Source organism: Balaenoptera acutorostrata, chromosome 4 (assembly GCF_949987535.1).
Source record: "Balaenoptera acutorostrata chromosome 4, mBalAcu1.1, whole genome shotgun sequence".
Lineage (NCBI taxonomy): Eukaryota > Metazoa > Chordata > Mammalia > Artiodactyla > Balaenopteridae > Balaenoptera > Balaenoptera acutorostrata.
This window is the reverse complement of record NC_080067.1, coordinates 116,874,135-116,895,518: the sequence shown is the minus strand read 5'-3', so window position 1 is coordinate 116,895,518 and position 21,384 is coordinate 116,874,135. Positions and strand designations below refer to the sequence as shown.

The 21,384-nt window shown below is 34.7% G+C and overlaps 1 protein-coding gene across 1 annotated transcript in view; it reads right to left on the bottom strand.

The window, feature by feature from the left end:
• The window catches only part of GBE1 (1,4-alpha-glucan branching enzyme 1), a 275,832-nt gene that overhangs the window by 163,275 nt on the left and 91,173 nt on the right, over positions 1-21,384 (bottom strand). The window contains exon 3 of the mRNA XM_057545311.1: positions 13,770-13,885. Coding sequence (XP_057401294.1) covers positions 13,770-13,885 — 116 coding nt within the window. The remainder of the gene's footprint in view (positions 1-13,769; positions 13,886-21,384) is intronic.

The window sequence follows — 21,384 nt, the reverse complement described above, 5'->3', positions numbered from 1 at the left end:
GTCCAAAAACATGGGGAATGAAGGGTTTATGAATAAAGGCAAAATCTACAGTATGATCACCGCAGTGGATGGCTGTGGATCAGGCAACTTAGTGAAACTAAGTTGAGTTGGGAGAAGGGCAAGATCCCTAGAGCAGAGGAGGTGAAGGAACTGAGAGGCCAAAACCAGCATGCTGACGGGTCTCCTATGAGGATATGAAAATTACCAAAAGTATCTTTGTTTAAAATATTCTCTCAAGGATATAACTGAAACATTTTAGGGTGTTCTGTCCTCCCCATATTTAATAATTTTATCCTAAAATATCTTTTAGAAAAGATACATTTTGAGAGTATAATTATTTTAATAAGATTCCATTTACTAATGGTTGCACTTAAAATGTTTAACCAACTTACTAGTTTTAAAAAGCAGTCTTCTTTCTAAAGCTCTTCTAATACTGCGTAAAATATCTTGAAAAATCAGTTACATTAATTATTACAACTTTACACATAAATGCTGGCTCACACCCTTTCCTTCTTATCTGATGTTCCTACAGAACTTATTTTTTAAAAACGAGTGAAGATTTAAGTATGTGTATTCAAAAATGCTCACCACCAACACAAAAAATAAATGATTAGAGCCAGTACCAATTTAGCATTTTTAAGAAGAGAAGGGAAATCATTCTTCTTGAACCCTAATTTAAATTTAGGTATCTCAACAGTACCCATCCAGCTGTCCTATGAATTCTCTGTCACAGAGGTGGTTGGTTTACATTCTCAACTGTGCTATTCAAGAAAACCAGGTTAGAGCCTAGTTGCTGACAGTTGCTGATTCAGCTCAGTATGCTTTTACATCTCACACTGCTATATTTACATGCAGTGTTTTCATTAAAATCCTACTCTTATTTTGTGCAGAAATTGTTGTCAAACTAAAAATAGCATTAAAAGTGAGACTGGCACTTCATGATAATTTGGACATCCTTCAAAAATGGCAAAATTTTAAGCCTCACATAATATCTAATAAATTCCAGATTGCTTTAGGATTTTACTTTCATTTTATTTGTTTAATGTTGGCGTTTGCAATGATCTAAAAGCATACCATTATGATTGCACTCTATGAATAATACTAGTTATATCCTTGAGTGTATATTATTAATATTATCAGCTATATCCTTCAAATTTTCTTTTTTTCATTATTAAGAACACCACACTTTTTCTGTTATAATGAATTAAATCATAAAAGTTTTAAAACAATGTGTTTCTATAGCATAACAAATGAAAAAAGGATACATTACTTACAGTTGTTCTGAGAAGTATAAAAAAATGAGTTTCCAGCACAAGGTTAATTCTTCCTTAAAAAGTTCCTTTTAAATGGCTATAGCAGTAAATGTTAATTGTATTCCAAAATCAACCCTCTATTTTCCTTTAAATAAGACAGAACCTGCTGAATTTTAGCTGGACAAATGGCCCCGAAGCTAAGCCACATTTCCCAACATTCCTTGCAGCTAGGATAGCCAATGTAACAAAGATCTGGCCAAAAGGATGTATATATAAATGATGTGTTCACATCCTTAAAAGAGAATGCCTTGACCTTGTTTTCCTCTTTCTGCAGGAAACACAGAGAGATGGTGAGTGTTGTTTATCATATAGATAACATACTTGGAGATAGAAGACCAATGGGATGTAAGGGACCTGGTCTGAACATACACATGTAGCAGAAGCAGTCTGTCCACAAAGCACCTACTGACTTGGACTTTTCCTTCAAAGAGAAACAATCATCTATCTTTATTCAAACACTGTTATTTTGGTCCTTGACAAAATAAAATATATATACGTGTATAAAATAAAATATACACGTGTGCGTGTGTGTACAAATGTGTTTGTGTATACTTAAATATATATATTACGTATAGCGTATGTTCTATTGAATATTCCTAAAAATTAAACAATGTCAAATTCTTTTCTGTGTGCTCCCGAATGCATTACTGTCTTTGCTACTTGCTCACAGGAAAACATGTATTCTAAAAAAACATATTAGGATTGGCAAAGGTTTATCATTTTAGCCAAAGGCTATGCTTGGTGGTGTTTTTAAACAGTTATCAAGAAATCACAGGAACTGTAATTAAACTAATATATTATAGCAACATAACATAATGTTAAGAACACAACCTCTATAGCCAGATTTGCTGGGTTTGAATCCCAGCTCTGCCAGCTATCAGCTAGCTATGTGACTTTGAGCAAATTATGTCATCTCTCTGGGCCTCAGTTCCTCATCTGAAAAAATGGGGATGATGATAATAGGACTTTCCCAATAGGGCTGTTGTGAGGGCTAAATAAATTAATATTTGTTATATTTAAAATAGTAACTGGCACATAGTAAGGGCTATCTGATAAAGGAAAGAAAGAAAGGAAGCCTTTTACAAGGAACAAAGCGGATTATAATTATAGCCTAGTTTAGGCTATAAATTCTGGGTAGTCAATCACTGCATATTTTAAATTATGAAATTATTTTACATACTGCATTTTTAAAAGAAGGTAAACAGAGAAAAAACATAGGAGAAAAGGAAGAAATCAACAGGTTTGCAGGGGTTTTTTTCCTTGTGCTTGTCTCTGAAGGTGACCTCTTTGGGAAACGTATGTTATTTGTTCTCTGAGCTGTGTATGATTAGTTTCTTCATCATACACAGACAAATTAGGAAGGCTGCTGTGGTGCCCAGAAATCATCCGTTAAACAAAGTCAAAATTAATGATAAAATTGAGTTCCCTTTGTATTTGATTTTCATCTATCTGTACTCAATTATAAACGAGCTATCAAAGAAAGCTACCCATTAGCTCTTAATTCATAATGACTCCAGAAAGCAATCCCTATACTGCCATTGATATCTCACCAACAACTTCTTATTCTCTGCAGGGCTTTAGCTGAAAATGAAAAGGGAAAACAAAACTACATAATCCAAGCAGCTCCTGATCCTGAGCCCTACCATGGAAAACTAGGAAATCAGGCTTAATATATGCAAGGTGTAATAAGTTTTCATCTATATATGTGAAAGAGACATTTGAACTATTTTTTTCTTTCACCATAATTTATTGTGCCTTAAATAAAACAGCCATAATAGCAACAGTGCATCCCAGATTTCTATTTCATTGTGTCAAAAGCAAATATTCTTCAAAGTTAGAGAAAGCGTTCCATGAGGAAAAAGTTTAAAACAGAGATGATATGTGTTTTATCCAGAGAGAAATAACATCTAATTATTTACTTGGGGTAAGAGTGACATCATCCCGTAACTGAACTTTTCTCTCTTCATAGTACTCATCTCAACGTCTAAACACTGACCTCTGGCACAACCCATAGTAAATCCATTCTGTAGCCTCCTAACTAACTGGTTCTGAACTATAAGGAAAAAGAATTAGGCATTGTCCATTTATTCATAGGTGATTTAAAGAAATATTAAAACAGATTTGAATCCTGATTTGAAATAATACCCTGCCCTTATTCACAGATTTATGTACATTTAATTTATATTCTTCTTACTTCCAAAAAAAGAAAAAAAGACTACTCACAATTTTAAAATATAATATATTTAAAAATAAAATGAGAAGAAAAAAGTCAGCAGTTACAATGAAAGTGGTCAGAAGGAGAGAAGGGCTGGAGGGCAAGGAGACGAGATAATGGTCTAGGACTGGAGCTGGATGGTTATTGCAAGTGTACAATTCACTTAATTTTAAGTGTTCTGACAGACAAGAGAAAGAGGCGGTGGGGGAACCATAAGATAAAAATAAGCATTTCAAATCTTCAGGAGAAAGGCAAACTTCTTTTCTAATATTAAGTTCTCTAAACAGTGACTCACAAGAATCTTTGTTTTAAAAGTAACATAGAAAATGCTAAAGATTCATTAAAACAAACTGTGATTTCCAGACCAATATTTGCTTAACTTCAGTTATTTTGTTTGCTTGTTTTTAACCCTGGTATCAACAGCATTCCTCCTGTAAACAGCAATTCTACAGGCTGAAGATGCCTAAACTTATAGAAAATTTAAAATTACTGAAACACACTTCATAAATTTCTTTCACTTTCTGTATAATGTGCATATGCAAAAATATTTCCAACAGTAGCAAGTGTACTTACCTAATGATCCCTAACCCTTTCATCCATGCAGTCAATAAACACTTATTGAATAGCTTCTATGAATCAGATATTACTAGGTTCCAGAGACACAAAGATGACCAAGACACTTACCCTGTCCTCAAAAAGTTCACACTCTAAAAGTACATATCATCACAGTGAGTATAGTGGAAACAGGCTCTAGAGAGGTTTATGGCAGAAGGGATATTTGGTAAGTAGAAAGCGGCATTCGGGATTATGAAAAACTTCACCAAAAATAAATGGCATATAAACTCTATATCAAAGACTAGGAGTTTGTCAGATTACTAAAACAGGAGAAAGCCATTCCACATAAAAGGGATGCTGTCTTTGCATTTGCTGAGATATAACCAGAACAGCATTTAAGCAACAGCAAGTAATTCAGTATGGACAGTATACCTTATTGTTATGGACTGAATGTTTGTGTCCCCTGCAAAATTTATATGTTGAAACCCAACCCCCCAGTGTAATAGTACTAGGAGTTAGGGCCTTTGGGAGGTAATTAGCATTAGAATGAGATCAAGAGGGTGGAGCTCGAAGGAATGGAATTAGTGCCCTTATTAAAGTCACTAAAGAGTTTGCTTCCTCTCTCTGCTCTCCACCATGTGAAGAGACATTACCATTGAGAAGCTGGCAGTCAGAAAACAGCCCTCACTAGAATTCTACCAGGCTGGCACCCTGATCTCATACTTCCAGCCTCCAGAACTGGGAGAAATACATTTCTGTTGTTCATAAGGAGCCTAGGCTATGGTACTTTATTATAGCAGCCCAAACAGACTAAGACAAGGATAAAGACAAAGCTGGAGAGGAACCCAATGGCCAGGGCGTGGAGGGCTTTGTATGGTAAGCTAAGGAATATGGAATTCAGCCTAGAGGTCATTGTTGTTCAATTCTTTTAAAACAAAGAAATCATTATTTAGACATAAACATACATGGGAGCCCAACTATAAAACAGAAAAGAAGTCTCCTTATTTCGGGTGAGTGCTGGAGAATCTGAAAACTGACCTGGTCAGCTTCTTGTCACACAGTTTGAAAACCCTGTCTATAACCAAATCAGGGGTGGGGAGAGTTTATCACAAAGGTTTTTAGTCAGAAGGATAACATGAGCAGATTTCAGATTTTAGAATGATGACTAGGGCTCTAATATGAAAATGGATGGGGGGGAAAATGAGAACCAAGGAGAAGATGATTTATGAAGGTAAGACCATTTCAAGAAAAGAGTAATAAATGAAATCCTGTATTAGGACAGCAAATAGTGAAATTTTTAGAACATGAAGGATAAAGAGGAAATCCAAGTGACTACCAAGAGAAAGGGCTGATTACATACAAAGGAATAAAAATCAAATTATCGGGCTTCCCTGGTGGCGCAGTGGTTGAGAATCTGCCTGCTAATGCAGGAGACACAGGTTCGAGCCCTGGTCTGGGATGATCCCACATGCCACGGAGCAACTGGGCCCGTGAGCCACAACTACTGAGCCTGCGCGTCTGGAGCCTGTGCTCCGCAACAAGAGAGGCCACGACAGTGAAAGGCCCGCGCACCGCGATGAAGAGTGGCCCCCACTTGCCACAATTAGAGAAAGCCCTCACACAGAAATGAAGACCCAACACAGCCATAAATAAAAATAAATTAAAAAAAAAAAATCAAATTATCAGGATTTTATCAGCAACACTGGATATAAGACAAAACCAGAAATATAAAATCCTAGACAAATACATAAGATCTCAAGTCATCAATAAAAGAATTTCTATAGCATGTGCCATAAGAAAAGAAACTGTTACCAAGTAAGCTGCAAAAGCAATGATTTATGACAAGTTTGAGTTGGCAGGTGGTACACAGCAAAAGAATATATTTTACCCATGACATAACTAGAAATGATCACTCAGGAACTGCAGAAGATTCAGATCCTATCACAGGCCATGACACAGTAGAAATCATCTATAAATTTATATGAAATACTAATGTGAATATGTGGTTCAAATGATTCATAATGGTAAATGAGATTTATATTGCTTCATTCATAGGTCTTAAACTTAAATTATCATCATCCAGCTATTTGTACCATTTTACTTTATTTTTTATTAAATCAGAGTAGGAGAGGATAGAAAACAATGAATTGGAAGTGAGGATATATAGAAAGAGAAGATGTACGTGATAGTAAAGTTCTTCTTTCTAGGAATCTTTATGACATAAAAGAAAAAGAGAGAACATTCAGGATCCATTAACAGTGACTAATTTTTGTTAACTGATAATAAGATTACTTAAGCATTTTTATATGCTCTAGAAGAGAGAGAATGAACATTTCTGAGAAAAAAAAAAAGAGATCATTAAGGGTCAAATAACACCACAGGTTAAAGAATAAATTGTTCATTTTTTAAAGTTATTGAGGTTTTTCTTAAAGTAAGAAATGTAGGATTTAAGAAAAAGCAAAAACGAATCTCTGTCAAAATTTAGCAATTGTAGGGCCCTGCACGCTTTTAGAGTAAAATTTCCTAAAATAGATTCATTGTTCCATTTAGTCTCCTTACACATGTGACATCTTCATAAGTCAATATAAGTCAAACTGTCTCCCATATAGAATTGGTTAATTCCTGTATAATCTTGCTTAACTTTATTTTCTTTTATTCTCTAATAGACTCCTGACAACCTATTCATTAATCTAATCCATTAACTCCTTCAAGACCAAGCTTAAAATGCATCTCTTTCCATAATCATTCATTAGTTCTAACTAACTATTCAACCTTGACCTTAATTCTTCTCCATCTTTCCAGTTTCCTAAGAATCTATCTCTAATCCTTGTTCTCTCTCCCTGTCATCTCCTTTCTTGGGTCCCCTCTTAGCCCCATTAATATTTAATCAAAAATGAAAGGAACTAACAAATATAAAAAAGAAACAACCACATATTCTATTTACTTATTCTTACTTTCCTGTTATAAACCTCTCAAAAAAAAAATAAGCTTCTTCCTCTACTCCCTTACCAGCCACAGAATGCTCAAGTGACTCATTTGTTTATGGTGAGTTTTCTCCAAGTGGACAATAAATTCAAAGTGCAGGCATTTTGTCTTTTATTTCTTCACATACATCCAGGGAAAACAGTGCAATATGTCGAGTGCAGAAAATATAAAACTAAATATGTGCTAACTAAGATATTAAGAAAGAAAAAAAGTGAAATCTGATAAATTAATGTGGAGCATGCTCAAAATAGAAGGAAACACTCACACTTTCTACCTCACCCACCCTCTAGGCAAACAGAGTTATGCTAAATATTGGTAAAAAGACTGCTTTGGAAATTTACACATTTATTTTGTTTCCTGCCAACATTCTAGAGAGCTTCAGAAAAAAACAAAAGAAAAATGAATCAATTAAAAAGCCTTTATTCTCATCTACAGAGGAAGACCATTTCCTAGCATGTTATTTAGGTTCATTAACATTCATGGTGTATTTTGCAAACACAGAGAATTATAAGCTCTGTGGTAAAGGAAAGTGCATCTAATTCTACCTACACATTCTCCCACAATTAGATGTTTCAGGGTCTTAAAGGTTGATTAAGTTGAACCAGGTAACAAATGAAGTGAGTAAAGGATTTTCTGTGGGTCATAGAGAAGAAAATCTTTATCACATATAATAATATGTAAAGACACCACAAGCTAGAAATAATCAGTCTGACCAAAATTTTATAATCATGGCATACGATAAGAATATAATACTCAACCGAGGCCCCAGAATTATAAAATATTCTTCTATCCGGTAGATGTATTTTTTTCTTCTTTCTTTTAAATACAGGGGTTTAAGAAGTATAATCAAAATAACAAACCTACCAAACTTCTGTTAAAATAAATAACAGCAAAGGAATACAAAAAGTATTAACAGAGAAAGACAGAAAAGGAGGCAACAAGAGAACAGAAATTTCAACAAATTTTTGGAACTTAGAAAGTAGTTGGAGTGGTAAGGAACTAAGTAGACAGGAAAAAATTAAAATCTGCTATTGCAGAGGAAAAACCTGAAGAGAGTTGGTCAGTTTGCTTCACAGAAGCCCTAGGAAACTCGGCATCTGGAGGCTTCTAGTACTATGGCAGAAGGTAAGATGCAGTGTTAAACAAGGGCACTGTAGGCTCTTCAGCAGAGCCTTTCCCTAACCCATACAGATAAACGTGTATTCCTCCAAAATGCCACCTCTCACCCCTCAAATGGGAGATCAGATGTTCACTCTCTGAAAAACACTGAACTAGGAAGGCTCCAAGTTCAGAGACAATGAGCATAGCAAATGTCAGAGGTGAATCATATGGTTAAAAATAGGGGGATTCAGTGTCTTACTGAAAGTTGGGACCCTTATCTACTTTCCCTGTCCTTATGCATGGATGCCAGTAGCCACATAAAACTTCCTCCACTCCATACCCTTTCCACCCATCCCTTGTAAGAGACTGGAAGATTCACCTCTGGAAAAAATAAATGACCCCAGAGAAAAACTTTCACTTCTTTCCATCAATATAAAGGCTGTCTCACTTTGTGACTACCCAACACTGAAGATCACCAGGAACAAAGGACACCAGAAACAGAATTTTCAATTGTCTTTTCCTAACTTATTCTAAAATATGATTATATTACCATGGATCACCAGGCATTTCAAGACAGCCTGCAACACAAAAGACAAGGGACTAAAAAAAAAAGCAAAAACACACAGGAAAAGAAAATCTGAAAGAAACAGTGAGGGGGTGGGGGAACAAGAAGAAAACTTGGGGAAAAAATAAAACATCTATAATACATACTTTCAAAAAGATAAAACTATCTTTGAATATTTAACAATGACAGAATCTACACAAAAGGTAGACAACACAGGCATGTTATTAGAAATGTTTTTAATGTGATTACTAAAATAATGCAGTTGGAAGATAACTTCTCAAAATGGAACAGAAAGTCAAAATGATGGGGAACTTGACAAAAAGAAGAAAATCTAGGAGATTCAATATCCAAATACTAGAATATCCTAAAACAGTTAACAAAAAATGTGGAGAGAAGGAAATAGATGGAGAAATGACACAAGAAAATAGTCCAGAAATAAAGGATAAAGTGCTTATGAGATTAACCTTCTTAAGCAAATATGTAGATACTAATTTTTCAACGTGCCACATCCCTGCCCAATGGCATCCTTCTGCCTAGCAATCTCATTCTAGCTCTCAATAACTAGTTTCACTTTATGTAATCAATCTGATCTCTTATTCTCTAAAACCCAAACTCTTTCCACAAACTTTCTATCTCCTTTCTATTCTCAGGGAAGGTCACTTCAATACTCAGCACCCTGAAAAATGGAGACAATAGTCCCCACACAAAAAAGCAAAAGCAATTATGGTATAAAATAATTTGTGGGCTTCCCTGGTGGCGCAGTGGTTGAGAATCTGCCTGCCAATGCAGGAGACACGGGTTCGAGCCCTGGTCTGGGAAGATCCCACATGCCGCGGAGCAAATGGACCCGTGAGCCACAGTTACTGAGCCTGCGCATCTGGAGCCTGTGCTCCGCAACAAGAGAGGCCGCGATAGTGAGAGGCCCGCGCACCGTGATGAAGAGTGGCCCCTGCTTGCCACAACTAGAGAAAGCCCTCGCACAGAAACGAAGATCCAACACAGCCATAAATTAATTAATTAATTAATTAATTATAAAATAATAATAATAATAATTTGTTAGACCTGAGACAAGGCTCAAGTTCTACTTCCTCTGTATCACTTTTTTTTCCTTTTTCTCTCTGTGAACCCTTAGCCTGAACAGCAGTGTAGCACAATGGTTAGAACCATGGACTTTGCTATTAGACAAGCCTGAATTCAAGTCCAGGCAATACTGTCTACTTAACCTCTCTAAACTTCAGTGTACTCATCTACGAAATGAATACCTGCAAATGTAGGTATTAAGTTCCATGACCCTTTTCTACCAATCAATTGTATAACATCTAAATATAATTCAGAAAGCAACATGATCTGCTCTGAACTGAACTGTGCCCCCCACCAAGTTCATATGTTGAAGCCCTAACCCCCACTGTGATGGTAGTTGGAGACAGGACATTTGGGAGATAATTAGGTTTAAATGAGGTCATGAGCATGGGGGCCTGATGATAGGATTAGTGCCATGTGAGTGCCATCTGTAAGCGAGGAAAAGAACTCACCGGAACTCAGCCAGGCTGGCTGATCTCAGACTTCCAGCCTCCAGAACTGTGAGAAATTAAATTTCTGTTGCTTAAGCCACCCACAGTATGGTATTTTGTTATTGTAGCTCTAGATGATTAATACATGATCCTTCAAAAAGGTTAAAAGTCTGGTATCAAAAAACCTTTATCCTAGTCCATTTTGTTACTGATTTGGCAAGGAAAAGTTAAAGTACATAAATATCCTAAACACTTAAAAGAAGACAATTTTAATTGCCATTGCTAGTCATATGGATATTAAAAGGAATGATTTTTTTTAAAAAGAAGAAAATGGAAATCAGAAGAAAAGAAAGGAATTCTTCAGTTTGCCCCCAACCCACCTTTCAAGTTCACTTTCCCCGACCTCTCACTTTTTCTGACGCGGGGTCTTTCACTGACCTCCTCACCTTATTACTTTACTTTTAAAATATTTTGTTTGGTAAACTCACTTAAAAACATGGAAAGGAGACGTTTTCATGACCATATAAGCAATGGGGACTCTTCTTCCAAAGTGTTCAATTAAAAAGACCAGGTATTTTGCAAAGAAAATAAAGCTATTATTTCAATGGTAGGTAATATTCTTTTTTGAGAATGGTTCCCAGATAATTCGTAAGAGAAACATCCACAAGTGAGTTATAAAGGTCAATCCCTTGTGGAATGAAATAAATTTTCAAGTTCAATTTAAGACAAGATTTTTAATTACCAAGGTAGACTACCTAGGGACAATTTCAGATTGAAAGGCCAAAACCCTTAAGTTAGTTGATTTTTAATAGAGAATTTAACCCCAGCCCCCACAAAGAAAATCTGATAAATCATTTCCCATAAGTGAAAAATTACTTATATCACCATATTGACATTATAATAGCATCTAAATGTTTCCTCAAAATTTGAAACATCTAAACACTATGAGTGATATTTTAGGCCTAAATTTCTAGTAAATTTATCCTCACTGAAATCTTTAGAGAATAATAATGAAGAAAGATTACACAACAGTTGATTGATATTTTTTGAATGTTTACTGTTAGATATAGATTTTTTTTTAAGTAAAAAGGTAAAAGATGCTTTTTAAAAAATTTCTTTTATTATTTCATTTCATCCAGGTCAAGTGAATTTATGAAAAAAAGCATAGTATAGTACATAGCATAGTGTTGAAAGCACCTTAGTCCATTTGGGCTGCTATAACACAATATCAGGAACTGAGTGGCTTACAAACAACAGAAATTGATTTCTCACAGTTCTGGAAGCTGGAAGTTCAAGATCAGCTGCTAGCATGGTCTGGTACGGGCTCTTCTCCAGGTTGCAGAGTTCTTGTTGTATCTTCATGTGGTGAAAGGGGCTAGGGATCTCTCTGGAGTTTCTTTTTTAAGGCCACTAATCCTATTTGAAGGGCTATACCCTCATGATTTATGCACCTCTCAAAGCCCTATTTACTAGTACCATCACATCAGGAATTAGTATCTCAACATATGATTTGGGGGGAGGACACAAACATTCAGACCATAGGAGAAAATATAAAAGCTTTAGAGTTGGATGGGAGAGGCAAATGCCTATCATTATTAACTGTATATATTAATAATCATTCATTCCTAGTAATCATTTTTTCCCAATGTATAAAAACTACACATGAAAATTAATTCATTCACTGTATATAACAAAACAGAAACAGACTCATGGATATAGAAAACAAACTAGTGGTTACCAGTAGGGAGAGGATAGGAGAGAGGGGGAAAATAGAAGTATGGGATTAAGAGAGACAAAATACTACTTATAAAATAGATAAGCAACAAGGATATATTGCATAGCACAAGGAAATATAGCCACTGTTTTGTAATAAACTTAAATGGAATATAATCTATAAAAATACTGAATCACTATGTTGCACACCTGAAACTAATATAATATTGTAAATCAACTATACTTCAATTTTAAAAACTGTAAAAAATTAATTCATTAACCCCCCATTTAATGCAAAGAGTAGGTAATTGAAGCCCATAACCTTTTCTAATTTAAGAAGACAAAAAAATTTCTGCAGCACTTTAAAAAACTGGAAATTTCAATTCTTAAAAACAAAATATAACAAAACAAATGGCCAAAAGACCTAAAGCAACAATGAAATCAGTACTATAATAGTAGCCTCGCTTCACAGTTTCCTAAAATCAGGACTTACAGACCATAGAAAAATCAAGCTCTATGGTTTATTCCTTCAAAGATTGGGCCTAAAAATGGCTTTAACATTCAATAAACATTTTTTGAGTGCCTACTCTGTGCCAGGCACTCTTCTAAGAATTGAAAACATACAGTATTAGCAAACAGAAAAGCAAAGGCCCCTGCTCTCGTGAAGCTTATACTGACTTGGAAAAGGGATTATATATATTAAATTTAAATCCCTCTTATTGTATACTGTAGCTACTTTTTCTCCTTTTCACTTCAGATTTAGGAGAACCTTGGCTGCTATCCCATATAAAAATGTCCCTTTATTCCAGACAATATGCTCTTCTGGTAACTATATTATGTGTGGCAATATTTCAGTATTTTCAGGTACACTTATAATTTCATTATTTGTAAAAACCTGCAAAACAAACATACAACGCATTTCTTATTTTAAATATACTTTAAGTAGCTCTGGTTAATATTGTTAAATTAAAAAATGCCAATAAAAATATAATTCAGTTACAGAATCTATCATGAAAAATGCTATGAATGCTATCACACGTCCAAGGAAGGGAAAGAGATACAAGGGACATGGAAATATTATATAATTATATGAGCATGGGCTAAAATCAAGTAAGTGTTAAAGGATTTAGATCGCCTCTCATGTAATCAAATCTGTGATAGGTAATCCAGACTTTGGGGCCCATCCTTCAAGCCTCCCTTGAGGAGACAGAAGAGGGCAGCTGTGTTGGCTCTGCACACCCTAAATGCAGAGCTGCATGGTCAGCCAAAGCAGAGGGGAAGGAGAGGACAGGCAGGCCCCTAGGCTAATCCAAGGAGAACAGAAGAAGCAACAGCCCTGTTATCAAAGAGCAGAAAGAGATCAAGAAAATCATATCCCCAAAAGGCATGGGTCTCCAACACAGCCTCCCACATTTATGTGGCTCATCACAAAGTCAATTATATCAAGTCTGTCTCTACAGGTAAAAATTTTCTGCCCGGCTGACTTGAAGACAGGTTTCATTTTTTTTTTTAATCAAACTTTCTGTTTTCCAGGCTAAACTTTTGTAATTATTCAGTGATCCTTCTATAAGGTTTCCAAAGTTGATAATAATACAACTACTAAGTTCAGTACCTTACCAACCGAACAATTCCAGTCTAACACATTTCAATCTGCGATGACTTCTCTTAAATTTTCCTCTATTTAAAAATTTACACTGTTTCTCCCATAATTATCATGTATCAGTTTACATTTTAATAGTTTAAATCAAACTTTTCAAACAGGACAAAAAGAAAATAGTAAGGTCAAATGAAAACAGGAGGGAGGAAAGTACCTTTAATTTGGATCCATGAGGTACTAGGACAGATCTATTCTGCTTTGGTGGGATATACAGCTCCCATTTTCCAAAATCCAGTTTTTTATATGGGTATGCAAATGGATTCCAATCATCTGAAAAAATAAAGACGATCAATTAACAATAGCATTATAGGACTAATATTCAATAAATTTCAATCAAAGTATAATATACTGCCTACTTATACAGAATCAAATTGCCTAAAAAACATTGTTTTCTAAGGTACTAAACAAAATACTCTACTAGTCATTTAGAAAAAGCAGGTTATGCTTAACTTATTTTTTAAAAAACATATTTGAAAGTTTGCCTTTTGCATCTTAAAATTAAAGATTACAACACATTTTCCATTGTACTTTCAACTCTATTACTTCTATCAATAAATAGAATGATGGGTCCTTTTTTAAGAAAAACCATCAACAAAGGGAGATAATATGAAAAAAATAGAAACGCATTCTAGGCAACTAGATAAAATACATGTTATGGTAGAAAAAAAATGGTGAAAAGTTATTAAAATCATATTACCCAAATCCACAAGTATGTGATAGAACTGAGTTAAAATCTAAAGAAACGCCTCAAGCAAGAAAGGTAGAAGGTTATAAACTACAAGAGGCAAAGGAGAGGTGGACTGCAGATGCTGAAAGAAAGCCAAAATGAACCACAAGAGACCCATGGACACATAGAAATTTAACATGTAATAGGGGTGGCATTAAAAATCAGTGAGTAAAGGATACACTGTTTAATAAGTGGTGCTGGGACAATTGGTGATCCTTATGAAAAAAAATGAAATGGATCTCTACCAATAATATTACTGAAGAATCATTTGAACATAGATTAATGTTTAAATATGATAGACAAAATGATAAAATGCTTAGAAGAAAATACAGGAAAAGATATTTATAATCTTGGGTTTAAAAGTGTTTTTTAGACAAGATATATACATGTACACACACATACACGTACATACAAAACCTTAAGGAAAAGCCTAATAAATTTGATCACAAAAATTATAGACTTATCTTCATACATAGATAGATAGATAGACAGAATGACAAGACAAGCTACCAACTGGGAGAATACATTTTTAATGAACATACCAAGAAAGAGCGTCCAAAATATATGAAGATCTATAAATCAATGAGGAAAAAAAAACAGACCAATAGAAAAATCAACAAAGATATTCAAAGGAGGACATATGAATGGCCAATAAACATACATAATGATGCTCAAGCTCACTCATAATTAAGGAAACACAGATTAAAACAACAGTGAGATGTCATTTCCCACCCATTGGATTAGCAAAAATTAAAAGTTTGAAAATATCAAGTAGTCAGCAAGGATACAAAATAACACTGCAGCTGAGGGTACAAACTGGTAAAACAATTTGGCATTACACAGCAAAGTTGAAGCTATGTTAACTCTGGGGTCTAACAATCCTACTCCTAGGTAATACCCTAGGGAAATTCTCACAAATGGTCACAAGAAAATATTCAAAGATGTTCACTGAAGAATTGCTTGCAATAGCAAAAAATGGAAGCCATTGAAAGTTAAATCAGCCACAAAATGGGTAAATACATCATGGTGTAATTAAACAGGATGTTATATGATGCTATAAACTGATTGGATTAAATATTCAATATCTAGGAATAGGTGAAACATTAAAGTTCATTTTAAAGGTGTATAGAAATACCATTAATGTAAAGTTCAAAAAATATGCAAAATAGTATCACATAACATTGATACATACATATGTAGTAAAAATATCAAAAGAAAAATAAGAATGACAAACATCAAATTCTATTGTGATTTCCACTGGGTAGAGGAAAAGGAACACAGGAAGTTTTAATAATATCTGTAAGGTTTTATTTTTTAAGGTAGGTGGTGTACACAGAGATGCTTATTACATTTTCCCCTATTTGTTTATGCCTAAAGTATTTCACTGATTAAAAAAAACTTAAGCCCCTGTGATGCTATGCACTATAGTGCTATGAAATTAGATTCTCAATTAAGGAGATAAGAAAAACACCAAGAAGCGTGTTTTATGCTATGATTTCTTCTTTTAGACACCAATACTTTCACCACATTAGCCTTAAGGTTTTTCACTCTCAGCCAGTCTGAATGTTATGGGTAGAGTGGGGGTAAGACAAAACATGTAAATAAAGGTCCTTCTAAACATTTTTCTACTCCCCATCAGAAGACAATCTGAAAATATCTAAAGGCGGTTTATCTTCAGGAACACGCTCAACAAGCTCTGTGTTACTATATTCTCCTGACCCTAAAACATCAAATACATCTCACCTGTTTATGATGTGACATTCCTTTACCAAAGCAAAGAATTTAGGGCATAATTAGAGAGAAGGAAAAAAGCTTGAAATATGAGGATCAAGGTAGTGTAACACTTTATACATTTACTGAATTTCTTTTTAAGCTAATCATTTAAGACAATTAATAAATTAAGACAAGCAGTAGATCTTTTCCTGGTTAGTTAGATTTGAAAATAAAGGGTACAGTTCATTAGTTCATTCATTCATTCATTCATTAAATATGTACTGAGCAGTTAATGTAGGCCTTGCTCTATGCCAAACTGAAAATTAGGGTTCAGATGACATTCAGATTTCATCCAGAAAAGGTTAAACTGAGTCAGTACACCAAAACGAAGAGTAAAATATATAATATAGGATCCTCTAAACATTCAACTATAAATAAGACTGTTACTTTGAAAGTGAAACTTCAATTATATGGGAAATTTTCTTATGCAGATTTACTTAAAAGCTGTTTTCAATAATGTAAAAATAAATGTGGTTTTGAATATTAGTTTTTGAATATCAGTTGAAATAGTTCTTCAGCTTGCAGTCACTTGAGTTTTAAGATCTGTTTAAACAGGTAATGTTATAATATTTGTATAAAGAAAAATATTTTTACTGAATCACATTTCTCCTTTCATAGTGTCTTAGAGACACTAACACATATGCTGATTATTTCTAATCCTACACTGTAAAAAATGTTTTTTCTATCATTTTCAAGAGCTTCATTTCATTAGCACACCTCCTCTTCATGGAAATCCTGGTGTTAACTTCCACTACACGTACATTTTTCTTGCTGAACTCCAATCTTCAAAGAAAAATTTGGAACATCTTCACATATGCTACCAAAGAAAATCCATCTACCAACCATCATAAGCAATGTAGAATATACTAAAGGTTTCATAAGGGAGAGAGAGGGGAAGGTTTGCAAGGGGTGTACATATATGAAACAACTTGAGATTTTTGCATTGGACAACTGTCTCCCGCATAAATCCCTCTTCAGCCACACCACCACCAGTCTTTTATCTCGTTGATTCCTTCTCCAATCAGTGTTCAGCCCTGAATTTTCCTTACTCTTCCTCCTTCATTAAATACTACTTCTTCTTTCCATTTGAAAAATGGGCACCAACAAAACTAACCACTTCTACTGTACTGCAGGCATATGAAAGATTTTTTTCTAATAAAACCAGTTTATCCCTAAAATTGCTTTCTAAAACTAGCTAATAAGATGAGCTTTATTCTACAGGATACAGATATCTAAGGTCCAGGAACAGAATAGTCAGAAAAATCATTGGATTTGGATCTGTTCTCATAAACTTAACATTAAGCCCTTAGTTAAGAAAGAAGGAACTACCATTAAGGTATATTTAGGCATGACTGTGGGAACTAATTGTGGAAGTACACAATTAAAAATAAGTAAATAAAAATTAAACATCCAATGATTGGTGTAAAAATATTAAACAAAAGTGAATGTTTTGTTTTTAAATGAAAATTTTTTTAGAAAAGCACAGAAGGCAAAATAATAAGAGATCAAAGATACATTTTGGGGGAATTAAAGTCTTAAGTGTCATGAGACTTTATTCCTGAAAATAACTGAAGGTAAAGTAATATTAATAATGATAAATGGTTCTAAGGCATATTAGATATACCTAAAGTGCATACTTTTAGAGTCAGATTACTCATTTTTCATTTTAATCCTCCATGACTTTATATCCTGAATCTACAAGATAGAATTAATTTTAATTTAATAAAATTTAAATTTAAATTAAAAAATTTTTAAATTTAAATTTTAATTTAATAAAAGTACTTAATGCAAATAGTTTGTATCTCTATGTAGGCCTCAGGACAGGACCAAAAATATCCTATCACCACCTGTGACAATTATTTGTTTCTCTATCACACACAGAACTACACATTGAGAGTTCTGTAGTTCAGTGATTCTCAAGCTTTAGCTCACATCAGAATCACTTGTTAAAGCAGATTGGGCTGATTAAAACAGACTGTTGGGCCCCACCCTCAGAGTTTTTTGATTCAATATATCTGAAATATGGCCTAATAATCTGCATGTCTAACGAGTCCCTACGTGATGTTGATGCTGCTCGCTGAGGGACCACGTTGAGAATCAACTTCCTGGTTCGACGGTTGACTTCAGGTGTTCTCTGCTCATAGCTTTGTGAGTGATGTTCTAGATTAGATTAGATTTATAGATTACCAAATAATGTTCCAAGTCAGTAGCTCAAGGAAATTCTGAAATAGAAATTATCACTAATAATTCCTCAAGGCAAATATTACTCACATGAAATTTACGATTTAGAATTTGGGATTCACTAGGGTTGTAAAGCCCAGAAGGATGACCAGTGAGATGAAGATTACAGAACAGACCTGAGGAATCTGAATGTGCCAGTGTGAGGAAACAAAAATTTACAATTTGAACAGTAAAAGATAACATATATTAAGACCAATATTCAATATACTGCTATAAGTGTCTACAGAAAATGTTTCTTATAATATTCTCACCAATAGATTGCATGGTTAAAAAGTACAGGCCACTTTGATCAGAAAATGAATATAAATTTGAAGGCTTCTACCTAGAAAAGTAACATTAAAATTTTTAAGTGTTAACATTTTAACTCATCTTCCTTTCTGTGTGTCATTTCCTGCCATAACCTAGACATTGCTAGGCTCAAGGATGAGGTACCCCTAAAGCAATGTGTGCTTATTATTCTAGTCTTGGTGTTTTAAGAACATGTTTCCTGCTTGCATATATTATTTTATTAAAACATTTTCTAAGACTTTCGATGATTATCAAGTTTGAATAACCTGACACAGTTTTTTATTTTTTTATTTTTTTTAATTTATTTATTTTTGGCTGTGTTGGGTCTTCGTTTCTGTGCGAGGGCTTTCTCTAGTTGCGTTGAGCAGGGGCCACTCTTCATCGCGGTGCGCGGGCCTCTCACTGTTGCGGCCTCTCTTGTTGCGGAGCACAAGCTCCAGAAGCGCAGGCTCAGTAGTTGTGGCTCACGGGCCTAGTTGCTCCGCAGCATGTGGGATCTTCCCAGACCAGGGCTCAAACCCGTGTCCCCTGCATTGGCAGGCAGATTCTCAACCACTGCGCCACCAGGGAAGCCCCTGACGCAGTTTAAAAGCAAACATTTAAATAAGTATTTTATTACTAACAGGCTGAAATTCATCATCATATTTTATAATGCAAAAGATTCTATTTGTCCATAGACTCAAAACCAGCAGACAAATTTAAATCGAGATATGGAAAAGAAACGATGTGTGATGCGCAGTTTAATATGAACTGCAAACACACATTCGGCACAGGCGATCAAACATTAACTAAGGTCACTGCATCAGGCACACAGATTCTATATTATCTCAAGCCCAACAACCTTTCTTTTTCTAATGTAATAATCCTCACATAAAATTCTTAAATGTCAGCCTCCTTCAAATATTCCCAAACTTTTTAACTCACAGTAAAGTATTTCTCTTCATCAGGACTTAGCCACCTCATTTCTGTAGTTTCTGCGTTTAATATATATATTCCTTGCGCATGGTTGAAATGGTCCCAACTTACTATGTAGAACCACACCTTTGATGAAGATGCCAATGTGCTGAAGAATGTGGTCCGTACTTGGGCCAACCCCTGCCATAAGCAGGCTTCACTGAGCTAGTGAAGTAAGGTCCCTGTTGGATGTGGCAGATCTAATATCAGATCTAATACAAGGCCAGTACTGGCCTATATGGCAGATGTCAGTGACCTCCTATCTGAGTGGATATCCTTACATCATAAGTTATTAAATATTTGTTATTTAAGGAGGAATATAACCTCCTTAAAGCAAGTAAACACCCTTCCTCATCATACAATGTTGTTTAATTGTTTCAAGCTTCATATCATTCAGAGTTTACATAGATTTATAATGCAAAGTTGGCTTGTCATGATGGAAGTTTTGGGACTTCTCTCATGACAAGGAAGCATCCAGTCCGTTTCCAAGAAGTCATAAGATCCAGAACTGGAACCTCCTATGGCATTGCCCTTACCCAGAATTATGGAAGGACCACACAATTTTTGGAGGTGGAGAACATCAGTCCTGACATATAACCCTGTGCTTTTTGATCACCTTCTCTTTTCCCCTCCAGATAATTCTTCTCCTCAGGTGGTTACCGGAGAATCATCAAATTTCTGCTGGAAGATAGTACCCTGGAAATAACCTTAAGACCTCCAGCATTACTTCTTAGGGAAAACTGCTCTTAAAATACATTAGTTTAGGAGAGCTGTGGTTTTCAAGAATAAAATCTAGAGTATGTCAGAATGCCACTAACTTCAGAACCAATGGGATGCTAATACCGCTTTAAAGAACAATATGCTCAGTCCTATGATATGTAGCTTTCTGGAAATTAGGGAACAAATTAAATAACCTAGAGTTTCACTCACTAAGCTGTTCTTAAAGGCATGCATAGAAGAAATCTTCTCCGTGACCAAAAAAAAAAAAAGTGTGGCAAAAGTGACTTTAAATAGAATTAACTACATGTCTTTATTATAGGAATAGTATCTATATTATGATACTTTTATGAAAGAAAGGGGATGATAAATGAATATACAGTTGGCCCTCCATATCGGAGAGTTCCATATCCACAGATTCAACCAAACATGAATCAAAAATATTAGGGGAAAAATTCCAGAAAGTTCCAAAAAGCAAAACTTGACTTTACTATGTACTGCCAAATATTTACATAGCATTTACATTGTATTTACAACTATTTACATAGCATTTATGTGGTATTGAGTATTATAAGTAATCTAGAGATGATTTAAAGAATACAGGAGGATGTGCATAAGTTATATGCAATACTACATCATTTTCAAGGGACTTGAGCATCCTCAGATTTTGGTATTTGCAGGTGGGGGAGGTCCCAGAACCAATCGACCAAAGACTGAAGGATGACTGTATGTAGTCACCTATGATTTCAAAAAGCATGAAGATAGAACCCAAAAAGTGAAGAGAAATGATTATGTATATGAAGAGGGAAAACACAGATTAATTTTGTAGGATTGTACCTTGCTTTATTTTGACCAGGTAAGACCAGGTAAACAATTCATAAAATTAGAAAATTTAATAAGTCAAAAAGAGGGGGAAAAAAAAAAAGTCTCTTAAAATGGAAACAAACTGAACCTGTGTGATGGAATGTGCAGATGGGGACTTTGGGAGGTAGTTAGGTTATGAGGGTAGAATCCTCATGAATGGGGTTAGTGTCTTTATAAAAGAAATCCCAGAGAGATCACTCCTGCA